General features: G+C 55.4%; 7 protein-coding genes across 8 annotated transcripts; 4 read left to right on the top strand and 3 right to left on the bottom strand.

Moving 5' to 3' along the window:
- Positions 1–185: 185 nt before the first annotated feature.
- On the bottom strand, positions 186–4,132 carry ACRALDRAFT_1092608 (uncharacterized protein; the record flags this gene model as incomplete). Of its 2 annotated transcripts, XM_071019622.1 has the most annotated exons (15): positions 186–299; positions 339–369; positions 403–448; positions 493–525; positions 577–629; positions 680–1,369; positions 1,460–1,494; positions 1,528–1,583; positions 1,614–1,781; positions 1,851–1,891; positions 1,949–1,973; positions 2,065–2,082; positions 2,233–2,285; positions 2,356–2,602; positions 2,643–4,132. In XM_071019622.1, 15 exons carry the CDS (start codon positions 3,817–3,819, stop codon positions 186–188), a joined length of 2,787 nt encoding a protein of 928 aa, XP_070877972.1. The 2 variants fall into 2 exon arrangements, with proteins under 2 accessions (XP_070877972.1, XP_070877973.1); XM_071019623.1 differs by lacking the exons at positions 186–299; positions 339–369; positions 403–448; ... (6 more) ...; positions 2,356–2,602; positions 2,643–4,132 and adding an exon at positions 450–482 and having other exon boundaries at positions 700–1,369; positions 1,436–1,491; positions 1,561–1,698.
- On the top strand, positions 3,768–4,132 carry ACRALDRAFT_1062043 (uncharacterized protein). Its single transcript, XM_071016524.1, has one exon. The coding sequence runs from the start codon at positions 3,870–3,872 to the stop codon at positions 4,023–4,025; it is 156 nt and encodes a 51-aa protein (XP_070877974.1). The 5' UTR covers positions 3,768–3,869; the 3' UTR covers positions 4,026–4,132.
- A 132-nt stretch (positions 4,133–4,264) lies between these two features.
- ACRALDRAFT_1075306 (uncharacterized protein) lies at positions 4,265–6,059 on the top strand. Its single transcript, XM_071018364.1, has 3 exons — positions 4,265–5,073; positions 5,177–5,571; positions 5,664–6,059. The coding sequence occupies exons 1-3, from the start codon at positions 4,927–4,929 to the stop codon at positions 5,806–5,808; spliced, it is 687 nt and encodes a 228-aa protein (XP_070877971.1). The 5' UTR covers positions 4,265–4,926; the 3' UTR covers positions 5,809–6,059.
- Positions 6,060–6,725: 666 nt separating this feature from the next.
- Positions 6,726–8,269, top strand: ACRALDRAFT_1080562 (uncharacterized protein). The gene is made up of 2 exons (XM_071019041.1): positions 6,726–6,967; positions 7,025–8,269. The coding sequence occupies exons 1-2, from the start codon at positions 6,762–6,764 to the stop codon at positions 8,118–8,120; spliced, it is 1,302 nt and encodes a 433-aa protein (XP_070877970.1). The 5' UTR covers positions 6,726–6,761; the 3' UTR covers positions 8,121–8,269.
- A 257-nt stretch (positions 8,270–8,526) lies between these two features.
- Positions 8,527–9,407, top strand: ACRALDRAFT_1069109 (uncharacterized protein; the record flags this gene model as incomplete). Its single annotated transcript, XM_071017633.1, has 3 exons — positions 8,527–8,615; positions 8,696–9,189; positions 9,379–9,407. The coding sequence occupies 3 exons, from the start codon at positions 8,527–8,529 to the stop codon at positions 9,405–9,407; spliced, it is 612 nt and encodes a 203-aa protein (XP_070877969.1).
- A 313-nt stretch (positions 9,408–9,720) lies between these two features.
- ACRALDRAFT_1075304 (uncharacterized protein) lies at positions 9,721–10,491 on the bottom strand. Its single transcript, XM_071018363.1, has 2 exons — positions 10,112–10,491; positions 9,721–10,045 (listed from the first exon to the last, which is right to left on the bottom strand). Exon 1 carries the CDS (start codon positions 10,385–10,387, stop codon positions 10,166–10,168), a length of 222 nt encoding a protein of 73 aa, XP_070877968.1. The 5' UTR covers positions 10,388–10,491; the 3' UTR covers positions 9,721–10,045; positions 10,112–10,165.
- A 653-nt stretch (positions 10,492–11,144) lies between these two features.
- On the bottom strand, positions 11,145–15,171 carry ACRALDRAFT_1040768 (uncharacterized protein). Its single transcript, XM_071015199.1, has 2 exons — positions 14,600–15,171; positions 11,145–14,488 (listed from the first exon to the last, which is right to left on the bottom strand). The coding sequence occupies exons 1-2, from the start codon at positions 14,693–14,695 to the stop codon at positions 11,495–11,497; spliced, it is 3,090 nt and encodes a 1,029-aa protein (XP_070877967.1). The 5' UTR covers positions 14,696–15,171; the 3' UTR covers positions 11,145–11,494.
- Between the last annotated feature and the right edge of the window lie 244 nt (positions 15,172–15,415).

The following is a 15,415-nucleotide window of genomic DNA, read 5'->3' as shown; positions in this document are numbered from 1 at the left end:
TTCTGTCTTCTTTGGGTCATGCTGGATATACAATTGGGAGAGGAAGCGAAAATGGGAAGAAGCGAGGTCATGGTCGGCGAAGGGTATGATCACGAGCGGGATGACCATGAAACGAATACGACGCCACGACAGAGCATTCACCTATAGACATTGTATTCCCTTCCATCCTTTTGTAATCGACCTATCTAGGTTGAGTTAGGAAACTCAGAAGAGGTTGTTGTCAGGTGCTGTGGATTGTCATCGGCCGTGTCCCTCTGCTTGATACAGTGCCATTGCTGTTGTGTCCCGTCTCTCGTATGCTAGAGAACGTCCCAGGAAGAGGGAAAACGAAGTTGAACATCAGGTAATGGGGTGTGAAAGAAGAGGCAACTGATGCCAAAGCATAAACAAATACGATGGCACTAGAAGCCAAAGACTAACCATCGAGATATCGTTGTCAGCGGAGAAACTCATGTGAAAAAGACAATGGCGGCAAAGATGGTCTGTACGCACATAGAGGCTCGCCGAGAGACGACGGAGAGGACGCTACAGAGGGCGCATCATCATCTCCTAGTAACCGCGATGAGGATTAGGCACGAGAAAAGACCAAGGGCCGCACCAGAATCTCAACGGAAAAACTTGCCCTACACCTGTTAGTGACCATCAATGACCATCGTCCCGACAAATCCACCCGTTACACAATGCAGAACTGTAACATACATCTCTGAGATACTTGCTGACGGTAGGCGCAGTGGCGGAAGCACGCATGGTCTTCCAGGCCTGATGAAGCATCACAGAGCCGCCCACATCGGCCAAGAGCTTGTTGATCTCGACGAGCAGCTCGTGGGACATCTTGGGCAGGGTAGCGTCATAATGCTCGCGGGGGATGTTGAGCAAAAAGTGCGACGCGAAGAACTTGCCCGTGATGTACTGGACCAGGTAGGCCACGGGGCGGCCAATCTCAAACGCATTGTTAATCTCGGCGGCCCGCCGGACAGACATGGCGAGAGGGGTATCGTGCTTGGCCTTGCCGCTGGCGGTAAAGTCGGGCGTCTCTTCGGCGTACCAGCGGATGTCGAGCGACTGGTTCACGATGCCCAGCGTGGTGCCGATCAGCCGGTCCATGGCGAAGCGGTCGAAGACGCGTATGACGGCGAACAGCGTGGGCAGGTCCATCTTGGCGAGCTCGTCGTCGTGGAAGAGGCCGCGGCGGACGACGATCTCCAGCGCGAGACCAAAGACCTCGGCGGGGATGCCCTCGATGACGCGCGTGTCGGTGACGCTCTCCTTCCAGTTGCCGAAGAGAAGGCTGCTCCAGTAGGGGTAGTCGCGCAGCAGTCCCGAGGGCACGTTGAAGTATCTACCGCCGACTTCCACCCTGAAGAAGGGCCTAGTCACATGCATGCATTAGTCGGTTCTATCTGACGGTGTTCAGGAAAAGGGAGGGACGCCGTACTTTTCCATCCAGTCTCCGAAGCACTCGCGCGGTTTCAAGTCGTTGTCATCGTCGTTCTGCTGCCAAGTCAGAGACGCCAGGCATTACGTGACGGGGATGAACGGGATCAGGAGCCTCCCACTTACTTTACCAGGCAGATCGAGGAGGTCTCCAAAGTCATGGGTCGCGGGGGGGCCACAGGTGATGCCCTCTGGGTAGCAGGTGGCAATAGGCGTGTTGAGGTCCGGTCTGGCGACTTTGCGGCGAGTCGACGACGTAGACATTGTGCCTACTGCCGAGTCGTCAGAGGTTCTTGATAGTGTCGATCGAAAGGGGATGGCGAAGAGGCGATGGAGAGAGAAAGGTGCTTGAAAGGGAGGGCAAATCCTAGGAACTGATCCTAGGAGCGTAGTGAGAGGAAGGTAAGAAAGAAGACTCCCTTTGCTGGTAATGAGCGAAAACTTTTCTTCAGTGAAGCTGAGTACGGGTGCACAACGACTAAGCGGCAACGAACGGGTGATAGGAGATAGTCACAGGCAGCCTAATGACAGGCAGGCGACTCGGCGGGTATTGAGTGAGATAGGAAGGTACGGAAGCGCACGGTAGGATATCGCCAGGGGTTCTGATAGCAGCTACCAGAGCCAACATACAATCCAGGGGGAGATCGTCTGAAGTGGTGAAAGGGGTTTATATAGTGACTGTTATGTTAATGAAGCAGACGTTCAGAGATAAGATGCAGCACGGTTCCATGAGGAGGATGTGTGATCGTTAAGGGTCCACGTTTCGAAGAATATAAGACGAGAGAGATAAAGGGCAACTGCTGTGATGAGCAAAGGCCGTTGCTTTGGTCTGCTGACTGAGGTAGTGTCTACTATTGCTTGCCCATGTTCTCCTAGGGTTAAAAGATCAGTCAAAGGCTGTTATAAGTCTGAGTATTGGACGAGGGGCCAAAGGAAGAATACATACATATCCATGCACGGCAAGAGATTTTCTTTTTGTGGCATATCACTGTTGGACCCAAGTCAAGTAAAAGAGTCGTATGCTGGCTTATGCTGTTTTGATCTGTGTCTGCTCTGCTAGCCATGCTTAATATTGTCCTTCTCATGCCCAGTGCCGCTCTCCAGCTTGCGCAGTCGACTCGTCTCGTAATGGCGAGCCAAAGCTGCAGATCCGACATCTTGATGACGCCTGTTGATGAACTCGTGCACATTCTCAAGTATATAGAAACCGCCATCGTCTTTCAGGGGTAATTCCGGGTCGGGCATAACGCCATAACTCTCGTCGCCCTCTAGGACAATCTTCTTGAGCGCCTTGATGAGACATCCACGGTATTCCGGCACGTTGGGTGAATAGACGGCCGAGGCAGGGAAGGCAGCCTTGATGAGATGGTTCCAGATGTGAGTAGCCTGCGTTTCTCTCCTGTGTTCGTCGAGGCGCTGCTGATACTCGACGCCCACCTGGAAACGATCGAGAGCCTCCCGTAGGACTTGGTCCCTAGAGGTAGGCTCCTCCGAGAACCTGCCTTGGAGTCGACACCGCGGTAGGAAATCTTCCACCCAGAGGCGAAAGGCGGGGCGATAGTTCATGCGTCGTCGGTCATTCGATTTGAGCTTCGTCTTGTCCCCCTCCATCCCGCTCGTTCCTCGTCCATCCTCGTCCGGCTGCTCCTGGGTCGCAGGGGCCACCCAGAACATGCGACACCTAGCCGCGTATTCGTACATGACATCGAGAGACGCAAACGGCCCGGCCCAGTACTCATCGGTGGGAAGGCCGAGAAAGTCCAGTACCTCGGAGGGGTCTCGAGTCAACAGCACTTTGGCCTTATTGCGATTCAACTTTTCAATCTCGGAGATACGGAGATGCAGGGCATGCTCGTCCACGGTCAGGCCAAAGGGTCGGATGACGGAACCGAGGATGCTCCAGAGGTCGCCGTGGGCGTGCCTGAAGAGGGACCACCGAAACTGCTCGTCGGAGTGGAGGATGGTCACGTCAACCTGGATGTAGCGCTTGGGCTGGTCCGTCGCGGTGGGAGGAACGTGGTCCAGGTCGGCTGGCCAGGGAACGGCAAAATGCGAGCCTCCCGTCTCTATAATGACAAATTCGGCTCCCAAGGCGGCCTGAATGGCGATTTCAGGAACTTGGTTCGCGGGAGATGGCAAAGTGGTTTCGCGTCTGGTCGTTTCGTCATCTTGGCCCTTGCTCTTAACTGAAGCCTTGTCCTGCCAAACGAAGATATCGACGTCTCCATAATCCGACTTGCCCGGGCCTTCTATGGGGCTTGCCACGTTTTCGTATAGTCCCAGGAGGGATTTCTGGCATTGTTCCTTGACAGCTTGATAGACGTGGGGAGGCATCCGGGGGGTGTGAAGCGGAGAGTCTCCCGAAGTGAACGCAAGCCCTCCCATGATTGGGATGAAGGGGCAGTTTTTTTGTGGAAGGATTTCCAATCCTCTAGATGGTGGAATGCAAGAAACGGAGCACGAAGAGAGATGATGTCAAGAAGTTGGAAGTAAGAGGCAAGAGGCAAAGGGACGAGGCCTTAAGACTCAGCTTTCCAGTTCAACCCACCCAATCGGCCAAGCATGGCCATGGAAAGAACGACAGCAGGTGACCCCTTTCATTTCTTTGACATCAGGGCATCGTATCCCGCTCATTGTACTGGATAAGAGTCACAGCTGTAAATGTGAAAGGCTGTCTGGGTAGACAGCAGAAAGAAGGGATTCCAGTGCGTGCTGAGGTGCTGACGTCGCTGACTAATCAATCATCGTCACGTGCATGTCACGTCAGGTAAAACAGTGTAGTTTTGTATTGCACTGTACAGAAATTGACGTCGACGTCCTCTAGCAGCAGCGTGACCACCATCGAATGTCGTACAATCCGCCCGCAGCCCATGACTCGTTGGCGTCGTCGAACATCTACACTACACCTCGAACAACGACGAGAACGCGATCCTTAACTCGACTTTATGGGAGCAGAAAAGCGATACCGAGAGAGATCAATCCAGGGATTAGCACGACATAAGTCCCACGGAATCCTCGACACGGCTTCGGCCGGCATCCATCTGTCGTCCCGGCCCGGTCGTTCTCGTACGATGGATGTTCAATCGCCGAACTCTTGTCCCTGCCAGGTCACCAGGCATTGACCTCGTTCCTCTCGTTACCGCCAAAATCACCCGTTCATGAAACAAAACGAACCAACCGGTTCGTTTCGTTCATCTTGTGGGCGAAGATGAACGGACGCCGTAGTGGAGAAACCTGCTCAAACACACGCAAAGTCCGCCCATGTGGCGAGACCCTCTTACGTAGCTGATTCATCCACCTCTCGAATCTTTCTCGTGTAAAGTATGGAGAGAGGATGGCTTTGCGGCGTTTTAAGGTTGATTCATTCTTGTATAAGAACGGGTCCAACCACTCTTATCCTCCTTTCGTGAAGGAAGCTCACCGAACATTCCAACATATACGACAGGCCCGTCAAACTTGACTGATAAGGAACGTCACGGGTATCGCATCAAGATGGACCACCATAATCATGATCACGACTACATGGTCATGACAGCAACCATGGCCTCCGAGGGCGCGGCCACGACGGCGGCTCACGATATGTCTGGAGGCGGTCACCATGACCATGATCACGGCGGGATGGGAGGATGCAAGATCTCGGTATGTACACCTTTCTCTCCCCTCCCCATGCATTCCTTTCGAATTGACGTCTCAGATCTTCATTCGTTTCCTCTCAACTAATCTTTATTCCCTTCGCCCTTAGATGCTGTGGAACTGGAACACCATCGACTCCTGCTTCATCGCGCAGTCCTGGCGCATCACCTCGGCCGGCATGTTTGCCGGCTCCTGCATCGGCGTCATCCTTCTCGTCATGAGTCTCGAGCTTCTCCGTCGCTCCGTCAAGGAGTATGACCGCTACCTCATCCGGTCCCACGCTGCAAAGTACGCTGCGGCGGCACGACCCAGAAACTCCGCCGACACCAGCACGAGCGGATATGCGCCCGACGGCAAGGGAGCATCAGTGGCTGTTTCTGGTGATCTGGGCGCCGTCTCGGGCGGCGTGGGGGCCGTTCCAGGGTTCCGACCCAGTGTGCTTCAGCAGGCGATTCGGGCATTGCTGCACATGCTGCAGTTTGCGGTTGCTTACTTTGTCATGCTGTGAGTGTTCCCGACCGGACTTATGGCCCGGTTGCCCTATATCATGCACTGCCTGCCTGGCATCAGACACTTGGCTGACAATACCCCTCTAGACTCGCCATGTACTACAACGGCTACTTCATCATCTGCATTTTCATCGGCGCCTACCTAGGGTCCTTTGTCTTCCACTGGGAAGTAATGGGCGGGAGCACCGGTCAGACGTCGGCGACAGAGAACCCGACGGTGTGCTGCGGTTGAATCATGTTATTTAACGAATATATTGGAAAATCTACGGTGAAAATGGTACGTACTGGGCCCATCACGATATTGGACGGCGTGGCTCAGGCGGGTGGCTTGTGGCTCAAGCCCGTGAGAAGTGAGAATACTGTGAATGTACTGTATACTTTCAACTTGGAAGGTTCGATCCTTCTGCTGCGTCATCACCCAACAAGAAAGCCTCCTTTTCCTCAAGACCCCTCGAGACATACGACATACTTCACGTTTCTTGTGCTAGGCCTCCAAACATAACTGGAAGACGGCGACAAGATGAGGTTGCCGCACGGGGAAGTTCCCGATTCTGATCCGTTCCATGACCCAAGGCCTGTACTGACAGATGAGAACTTGTCGTGGCAGAATTGGCGCTTTTACACTTTGTTTTCAGTATGAACTGGGATTCCCGATGACTGAGAATCATTCTCTACCGAATTTATTGAAGTTTATTTGATTTCGAGAGAGAGATGGAGTTTGGGATGGCAAAGGAAACTCCTTTTGACGACTCTTTCCCCGCCATGTTTTCCTCAAGCTATCGTATAGGGGCCACAACAGGGAAAGAAGGGGACGAGAGCAGGGCCAATCCTGAACATAAGGAAGGGCGGCGACTTCATTGTCTGCCTTCCAACACTCGGCTCTCTTAGCTCTGGATCAACCCTTCCTTCGGCTTTTCACCAAACTACCTCGACCGATATCTATTCACTTGTTCCTGGGATCGATCTATTCACAAAAATAGGCATATCTACCACGTCAGCATCGAAGAGAAGTTGGAGAACCGAGAAGGAACGGTAACTGAATAGGTATGGGAAAGGAAACTTTCCATTGTCAACTCTAATACCCAGGGACACTTAAATCACTCGACTCATCAGCTCGGCAACTGTCTGCCGCTTTGATATCCCAGCCAATTTCCATACGCTCTTTACCAACCAACCACGACCATCATGCCGAGTGACAGTCTTCCTTCCGACCATCTCCTCCTGATGGATCTACCCGGAGCTTCTCGCCTTCTATCTCAGACCTATGGTGTTGTGCCGCCTCATGAAGATGGGTTTCAGCTGTACAACTTCGCCAACCTCGTTTACAACCTCATCAACCGAAAGTATGGACGACATGAGGCTATCCACGCCGCCATTGCCCGTGTCAACTTGTACGTTCAAGGAAACCAGAATCCCGCCAAACTTTGCTAACCAGAGCGCTCCCTCAGCAACTTCAAGGACCGCGTCACCCTGTACACTGCCGACGCTCGATTCGTCGTCCAAAGGGATATCATCGTTGCCGGCTCGCTCTACTTCGATGCCTGCTTCCGCGGGGCCTTCGTCGAGAGTCGCTCCGGCAAGGTCTACTTCAACTGCGGATCCCCCGACGACGTGTCGACCGAGGATCTCCTCAGCTACCTCTGGCTCGCCCACGAGTACTACTTTACCAACCTCCTCTACGGAAACCCCCCCAGCTTCCAACAATGCCGGGTCCTGATCAACGGGACAGTCAGGAGATACGGCATCGAGGTCCCCTCCCAAACGATGGCCAGTACGGTGGCGACCTTGCGCATCGTGGACCGATTTCTCCACGGCCCCTTGCTGCCCGTCTGCCGCCGGCTCGTCCTCATGAACATGCTCTCCACGCGTCATCGCTGGTGGAACACGAAGAAGGACTTGCCCAGTTTCTCCCACCCTATTCACGAATATTTCATGCGCGACTTTCTCAAGACGGATGCCCTGCTGCGGCCCGCCTGGGAGTGCGCGTCCATGATCCGCGAAGCCCTCACTGAGTCCTTCTTCTACCTGGTATGCCACAACGAGGAGATGCGGCGGTCCCTGATGCCCATTATCCAGGAGGACAAGGAATTCCTCGCCGAGTGGTCCAATTTCGAGCCGAGACTTGCCGCCAACACGGTCTTGGGCGGCACCCTGGCCTACTTCCTCTCGGACGAGCACAACACCATCAAGGATATCACCGATGCCCTCCACAAGCGCTCCCTGCGCGTCTTTGGCAACCCGGACGTCGAGCTCAGTACTGTCCAAGAAGCAGCACGCCAGGCTGCGACCGATCGGCGCGTCGCCATGGCAATCAGGAGGGTCAGATGTCTGCTCGAAAAGGACGCGGAGAGGACGGAAAGTTGGAGGAAGAAGGAGAAGAGGCCGGCGGTCAGTGACGAGGTGCAACAACCCCCACCCGTGGACGAGGGCCGGGTTGGGTCAGGTACTGAGACAGCCGAGGGGACTGGGCAGAAGAGGAAAGGGACGAGGAGGAAGAAGAAGGAGAGGAGTAGGGAGCGAGGCGGCGATAATACTCCTATTTGATCATAGCTAGGCGTGGCGATAGCAGTCTGACAGTTATGAACGATGGCGTCGTTGGCCATGTCGATCTCGGCAGATACACCAAGAATGGGGAGCGCTACATAACCCCAACGGACCAAAATAGCTTGGTCTTTACTACACGAAGATTGAGTGCCTGTCGTTCTCTTACTAAGTATGAGCGGAAAATACATGCGCTTGTCTGCCACTCTCCTGAAGAGGCGCGACTGCCGTAACGCCACAGATTTTCTTCCTTTCTTTCCTTCCTTTCCTCCCTTTTCTTCTTCTTTCTTATTTTTTTTCTTTCATAGTCCCACTTACAGAGCTCGTGGCCTGTATATATCGGGTTATTACCATTGTTAGCTGCCAACGACTAAAAGGCAGAGAAGTGTCCCTTCATTTCTGCCTGAACATGACCGTGACCACCTCAATGACGCCCGTCGCCGTTCCCACTTCCGAGGATACCAAACCCCAAATCCTCAAACCCCAGGAAAATATATGGTATGCTAAACTGCCTTCTTCCCATCCCCATGGCCGTCGTCTTTGCTGGTCTCGCCAGACAATGGGCTTACAGGTCACAGGGACCCGCAGATCATCACCCTGAAGGTCAAGGACGGCGAATTGGCAGTGCATGAGAACATCCTGGCCAAGGGCTCGAGATACTTCAAGAAGGCCCTTAAAGGACCCTGGCTAGAAGGCCAAGAGCGTGTCTTTAGCTTCACCTTTAACGACTTGACCGCTGCCGAAATGGGCCGCTTCGTCTCCCTCCTATACCAGAATTCGCTAAAGCCCACTGCTGTGCCGGAACTACTCAACACATACAAGGCTGTGGAAATCGTTCGCACCTGGCACATGGCCAACTACTTTGAGGATTCCGCCGTGAAGGCGGAGAGCATTACATGCCTGAAGTCGCGAATACAGACATGGACCCTCTGTTTTACGGGTGCAGCTTGGACTTTGGCCAAAAAATCCGACAAGGACACAAGAATAATGCTAGTCTGCAACCTTTACAAGCAGCTTACCCCCGACATCAATGAGTTCTCGACCCTTCGGAAAGAACTGGTCGAAGGATGTGGTAAGCATATTTGTAGAAGTGCTCTGGAAATGCTCTTCGACCAGGACCCTGTTGTGGCGAGACAGGTGGCGGTCAATGCAGTGCCGGCGAAGAGATGAGGACTACACTAGGACTTGGAGCGCAATCAGCGGCGTATTTGGAGCGGTCGTGTATAAAGCAAGGGAAAGGTTTAGCTGCACCTAAGTTTAGATATTCAATACCCGAAAGACTACATGTAGGCTATAACCCACCACACACCTCTGCTCGCATATCCCACTATGAAACACATACATTCTCTAGGGAGGGGTGACCATAGAGGAATAGTGACTTTTGTTAGTGAAGGGTTAACGGTTAACCTGCTGTTGCTGTTCTTGTGCTGTTGTTGCTCCTAAGATAATAATATGGCTTGTATGAGGGAAACTGTTCTTCTTGCTCGGGAGGATGAGCCGATGAGGATATCTCTACATCTTCGACCTCACTACTTGATTTAGATTCCATCCCGTTACGCGAGAAGTAGAGTGAAGAAGACCCAGTAGCACAACGAGAGGACGTAATCAGGAGATCCGTCTTCCAGATTGGACCGAATGTTTATTCCAGACGCGCTCAAAGCAGCACCACGAAACACATTATCTATCCAACCAGAGGTAATTCAATACATTCCTCCCAGGGCGCAGCAGTGAGAAACGCTAGGTAGGGGGACGATGGACGACAGAAACAAACGCTAATCTAATATGCCGCTCTCAGAACCTCGCACCATTGCCGTTCTAGCCATGAAATCCACTCCCAAGATGATGATACGCGTGCAAGTGTATCCGTATCCGTTGTATACAAAACATGTTGTGTATTTCCGTCCCTCAAGTCGATGTGCAGCAGACACCTACAGAGACCCATCAGCCACGGCATTTCATAAATGGAACTCCATGTCTGGAGAATCAGAACATACCGCAGAGACAATTCAAGACAAGACGACTAAAGCAGAAAACAACCCCGGGCCCGTTCACTTGCGGAAAGCGGGCTCGGTCTCGGCAATGAAGATGGCCATCTCGCGCTTACGGCGCTCGCGCGGGGTCTCCTCGTCGCGACGCACGAGGCGAAGGGGAGAAGGAGGGCCGTCCTTGCGGCGGCGCAGGGCGGAGAGCGCGTTCAGGCTGGGGGGGACGGCGACGACCAGCGAGGGGAGGACGACGAGGGCGGCGACGAGGGTGCTTCCGATCTGCATTTTTGCGGTGGGTGTGTGAGATGCGGTGTGTGGTGAGATGAGTTCAAGTGGGAGAGAGTGCGGTTGTTGAGACGAGTTGGGAAGTCGTGGTCTTTTGGTTTGTCTGCTTGATTGGATTGGATGGATGAGAGGCAGAAGACAAGCAGAGGGAAAGGTCAGCCCGTCCTCTCTTATACAAACTCGAACCTCCCATGTCTACTTGGAAACGCGCCTCGCCCTATGGGCAGGCGGGCGGAGACTCCGATGGCGACGGAGATCCTCGCCCTCGCCGAGCCGCCGCGCACACCCAGGCAGACGAGGCCAGGGGCTAGGGCTATATCATCGCGTTTTCCCCCAAGGGGAGCAGGACGAATCGGAAGCAGGGGACACTCATGCTAATTGTCTAATTCAAGAAACTCGTGGCTTGTGGGCCAAGGAGCTGCTGCCCATGCTTTTTGCTCGCGCAGAGTTATGAGAAACCCGAAGAGGCGAAGACGCGCAAAGACGGAGAGACGGAAGCGTGGACGTTGGGTCTCGGGGATTGCCCGCGCCAAGGCGGCGGGATGGACCCATCAGTCCCACTTTTGGATTACCTAAGCTTAGAAACAGGGGTAGTTGACTGTACATCACGTGACCATCTACAAAAATAGCTACTGGTTCCACCGTACGTACTGGGAAGAGAACGATCCGAGATGCTCCCCCTGATGCACGAAGATCCAGACCCAGACTCAGATCCATCCCACCACTCTCCTTACTTGTAGTATGATCTTGAAGTATTCCAAAGTAGGGACACCAGGTAGCGTCTCGAAAATATGTTGTTCACTATTAAAGGTCTATATCACTTCTTTAAACTCCTCATCACATACACCCAGACAGGCCTTGCCTCCCGTGTCGTGCTTCAAGTCGAACCAAATACAGTCTATAGTCGCTTTTGTCGTTCTCAAATGTCGTAAACAAACCAAATGAAGATAGATCTGGCTGTGGATCCAAGGTAGTCCATACATACGGCGAGGTAAGCCGCCAGGGGGAGCACGTGTCCCACCCCCAGACTCGAAACTCCATAAACGCCGTGCAGCGAAAAGAGAACAGAGAAGGAAAAGAGACAAATACCCGACACGTACAACATAGCTACCACCCCGCCCCCGGCCGTCGGGACCGTCCGTGGCGGAAATAGTCGACCTGGGTGGGATCCTGCACCTCGGGCGGCGTGTCCACCTGTGGAAGCCCGCTATATCCCTGGGGTCCGCCCCCCAGCGCCCCCATGCTCGGTCCAGGCGTGTTCGTGCTCTCCCGCCGGTAGCTGTCCACGCTGGGCTGCCGACGACCAGTCGCCGCCACACTGTACGCCGACGTTGTCGGTCCCAACCCCATCCCCATCCCCGCGGCATCATGCACCAGCGCCGTCTCGCTGCTGTTGTTCAGTCCGTAGAGCGGGCTGCGCGTCCGCTCCGACCCCGTCATCCCAGCTTGCGGCGCGAACGGCACCGGCGAGACAGTTCGGGGGGACGACCGGCCCGAATTGTACCCCGATGCCGCGTGCGGAGGACGATAGGCAGTAAAGTTGTCCGTGCTCGCCTGCTGCGCCAACCGCCGTCCCGTCATGCCGCCCGCCACCGTCGTCGGCGTCCCAGGTCGCGAGTAGTCCGAGTCAGCCCCTACCGTAGAACCAGGCGTGCCGGGTCGCGTGAGGTCGCTGTGACCTCCCCCAAACTCGTCCGCAAACTCGGGTCGGTTCTTATAGTACTCAAAGTCCAGACGCCCCTCCGATACGAATTCGAACCCGGGCACGCCGGCCTGTGCCTGTTTGCCCGGCTTACCCGCGGCCATGGCGTCCAGCGCGTACATGTCCGAGTAGCCCGACACGCTCATCATGTCGTCGTCGGCGCCGGCATCGCGGCCGCCCGACAACCTGCCCTTGTACACGATGTGCAGCGTCGCCTGGGCCTTCTGGTGCACCATGGGCGTGATGAGCGGCTTGTACAGCGCCGGGTGGCCGAACCGCGACGCCAGCCGCTCGCTGCGCAGCCGGTGGTCCTTGGTGCCCGCCTCCGGGTGCTTCGCCACGTTGCGCGTCGAGTAGTACCTCGCCTTGTCGTCAAACTGCCGCGCGCAAAACCACTTGAACAGCAGCATGATAAACGGCAGCGGCGCCACCGCCAGAGCGTGGGTTCGGATCACGCCCTCGCCGCGCACCCAGGTGGTCAGGAAGAAGACGAGGTCGCCGAGGATGGTGGCGAATACCATCCGGTTGAACAGCACGCGCCAGAACAGGCCGCCCGATTCCGTCTTGGTGATAAACACGTACATCAGCAGATACTTCTTCAGCCACACGTCGATGCCAAAGTACAGGGCCACGGCCGGCATGGCGAGCGGCTGGATGCCGGCGAAGCACAGCGCGATGGTGGTGTAGTACAAAAAGTAGTTGTAGTAGGAGGCGTAGTCGAAGGAGGGCGGGGCCGTGAGTTCGATCAGCTCGCGGGGCGTCGGGCTGGAGAACTTGCGGACGAAGAAGCTGTAGATGAGGGTCCACAGCTGGGCCAGGTCGATGGCGGCGCCCAGCTGCCTCTGCAGCAGCCACGAGACGAAGAAGGGGCTAATGTCGCACAGCGCGATGAAGAGCGTCGACCCAATGTCCTCCTCCTGGATGGCCCTCCACGCGTCCTCGCCCTTGTTGGTCCGGTTGATGACGCCGGCCACAAATTTCCACGCCGAGCCGAAGAGGGAGAAGACGACCAGGTTGTTGAAGACGAAGAAGGCGTAGAGCTTGCCCAGCACGTGTCGCTCCCGGCCCGTCTTGGTCTGGTCGCCGGCCTTCATCGACAGGCGGCGGAAGATGATGGGGAGCACCAGGAAGACGAGGGAGGTGATGGCCGGCGACAGGATACCCTGCACGAAACCCCAGAGCGTGGGGTTCCCTTCCAGGACCGGCTGGAAGTCGGGGAACACGCGGCCGAGGTTGCTCAGGTTGATGAGGAAGATGGCGATCATGGCGTTGGGCACGATCCACACGACGGTCAGCAGCGCGATCCACAGGTTGTTGACGACGCGCCTGCGGCTGCGGGTGCTGGCGCTCAGGGGCAGGTTGTTCCAGATGATGTCGTCGGGGCGGGGCGCCAGGCGGATGGTCGCGCCCAGCGGGTGCTTCTTTCGGCAGGCGTAGGCGATGTTGTGGGCCTCGGTGATGTCGTCGTAGCTGGCGAAACCGTACGGCATGGTACTGCGCTTGTCGACGGTCTTGCGCACCTCCTTGATCTCAACCTCGAGCTGCTTGATGCGGTTGGTCAGGTACTCGATGGCGTCCAGCTTCTGGTCCTTGGGGTAGGTGTCGTAGGCCGGATCCTTCTTGGACGGCCGGCAGGTGGGCCGGTCGGGCGGCAGCTGATCGGGGTTCTTCATATATTTGGCGAGGACAGACTCGAGCTTGCGGACGGTGCGATTGTGCTCGGCGATGAGCTTGGGCAGGTCCTTCACGTTGCGGGCGATGGCGGTGCGGGAGAAGGAGGAGCTGGGGACGATCTCGTCGATGGTCCGGGCGATCCCCTCGTCGGAACACCTCTCCTTGGGGATATCGTACATCATCAGCGTCCGGGAGTGCAGGCTGTTCTGGTACTCCTCGCTCTCGAAGTAGCGGCGGCGCAGGTGGAGGACCTTTCTGTAGTTCCACCACAGGAAAAACATAATGGTCGCATTCATGATGTAGGCGATGGCGACCTGGCTCCACTGACCTTCACCCCAGACGAGGGCCGGCGTCAGGCGGGCGATCCAGTTCCGGCCGCTACCAATCTCGTCGGCCTGGGTGAGGTTGACGGGGATCAGGATGACGAGGACGAAGAAGGAGAGGACGAGGAACATGTTGCGGAGCATGCGGATGAAGCGCATGAAGATGGCGGCGTCCATGCCGGCGTTTTGGACAAAGTCGGACTCGGAGGTGGTCCAGAGGGGCGGAATCCACGACCAGGGTCGTCGGCCCAAGGGGGGAGGGGCGTTCTTTTCGTTGGCATGCTTGAGCTTGGGCGCATACACGGCTTGGTTGTAGGGTCGGAGGAAGGAGAAGGCGAGGGCAATAGCGGCAGTGAAGCACAGCGATGTTCCCAGGGCAGCCCAGAAGGAAGTGGCTACAATCTATGGGTCGACAAGTTTGGCGTCAGACGATGGTGCTTCCAGGATAACAGAGCGAATGGAAGTGGGTAGGGAGGGGGAAGAGAAGGGAAAGGAGGAGGGCAGTGGATTTACCTGGCTGGAAAAGGGGTCTTCAAGAAGCTCCAGCAGAACTTGTCCAGCATCGTGTTGTTGCCGTCTGCCAAGCATCGCACCCAGACGGCCGTCCATGGTGTTTGTGGTGACCCGCGAGGGCGGGTAACCAGCAGACGTTATTCTCAGTCGAAGTGAAGGTATAAGGTGTATTTGAGCGAGTGTAAGGTTCGAGAGAAAGTTATCGGTCCACAAAAGCAAGGAACGTATCGTGACTTTGGGACAAAATCGAACGGGTCAACAGGAATACCCAAGGAAGGCGTGCCAAGTGTTCGTCCGACTCGACCGTGGTGAATCCGTTGATGTTGCCGTGTGCCGTGTCGTTATGTACAAAGCACAGGGTAGTCGTCAAGACAAAGCAGTGCGGCTATTCGGCCGAGGAGGGATCCCAGAGGAAAAGACGAGAAAACGAATGACTGTCTGGCCCAGACTCGTGAGGAGGATCGAACGAGCGAAATGAACCGCGTGACGGCTCTGAGAATCGGGCACTGATGATGAAGCGAGGAAGAGACGGAAAGACGAAAAGGCGGAGAGTCGAGGACGTTGGAGAGAAGAGAAAAGATGTTGAGGGGAAGGAACGGGGAACGAGACGAGGTCGCGAGTTTGAAGATCACGGGATTCGGGCCAAGTTACTTCGCACGGAGCAAGGACAGGAAAGGAAAGGGGCCCAAAGGAGAATTACAGCGAAATACAGTGTATGGATAGAACTTTACGTACTGTATATGCTGTACACATATACGTTGTATACTCAGGTAGAGTGAGTATTGGCGCAGGTACCGTGACCTATGTATCCGTACA

The sequence above is a fragment of the Sodiomyces alcalophilus genome (genome assembly GCF_042370955.1).
Source record: "Sodiomyces alcalophilus JCM 7366 unplaced genomic scaffold ACRALscaffold_2, whole genome shotgun sequence".
Taxonomy (NCBI): Eukaryota; Fungi; Ascomycota; class Sordariomycetes; order Glomerellales; family Plectosphaerellaceae; genus Sodiomyces; species Sodiomyces alcalophilus.
Note: the sequence above shows the minus strand (reverse complement) of the source record. Positions and strands in the feature narration are given on the sequence as shown.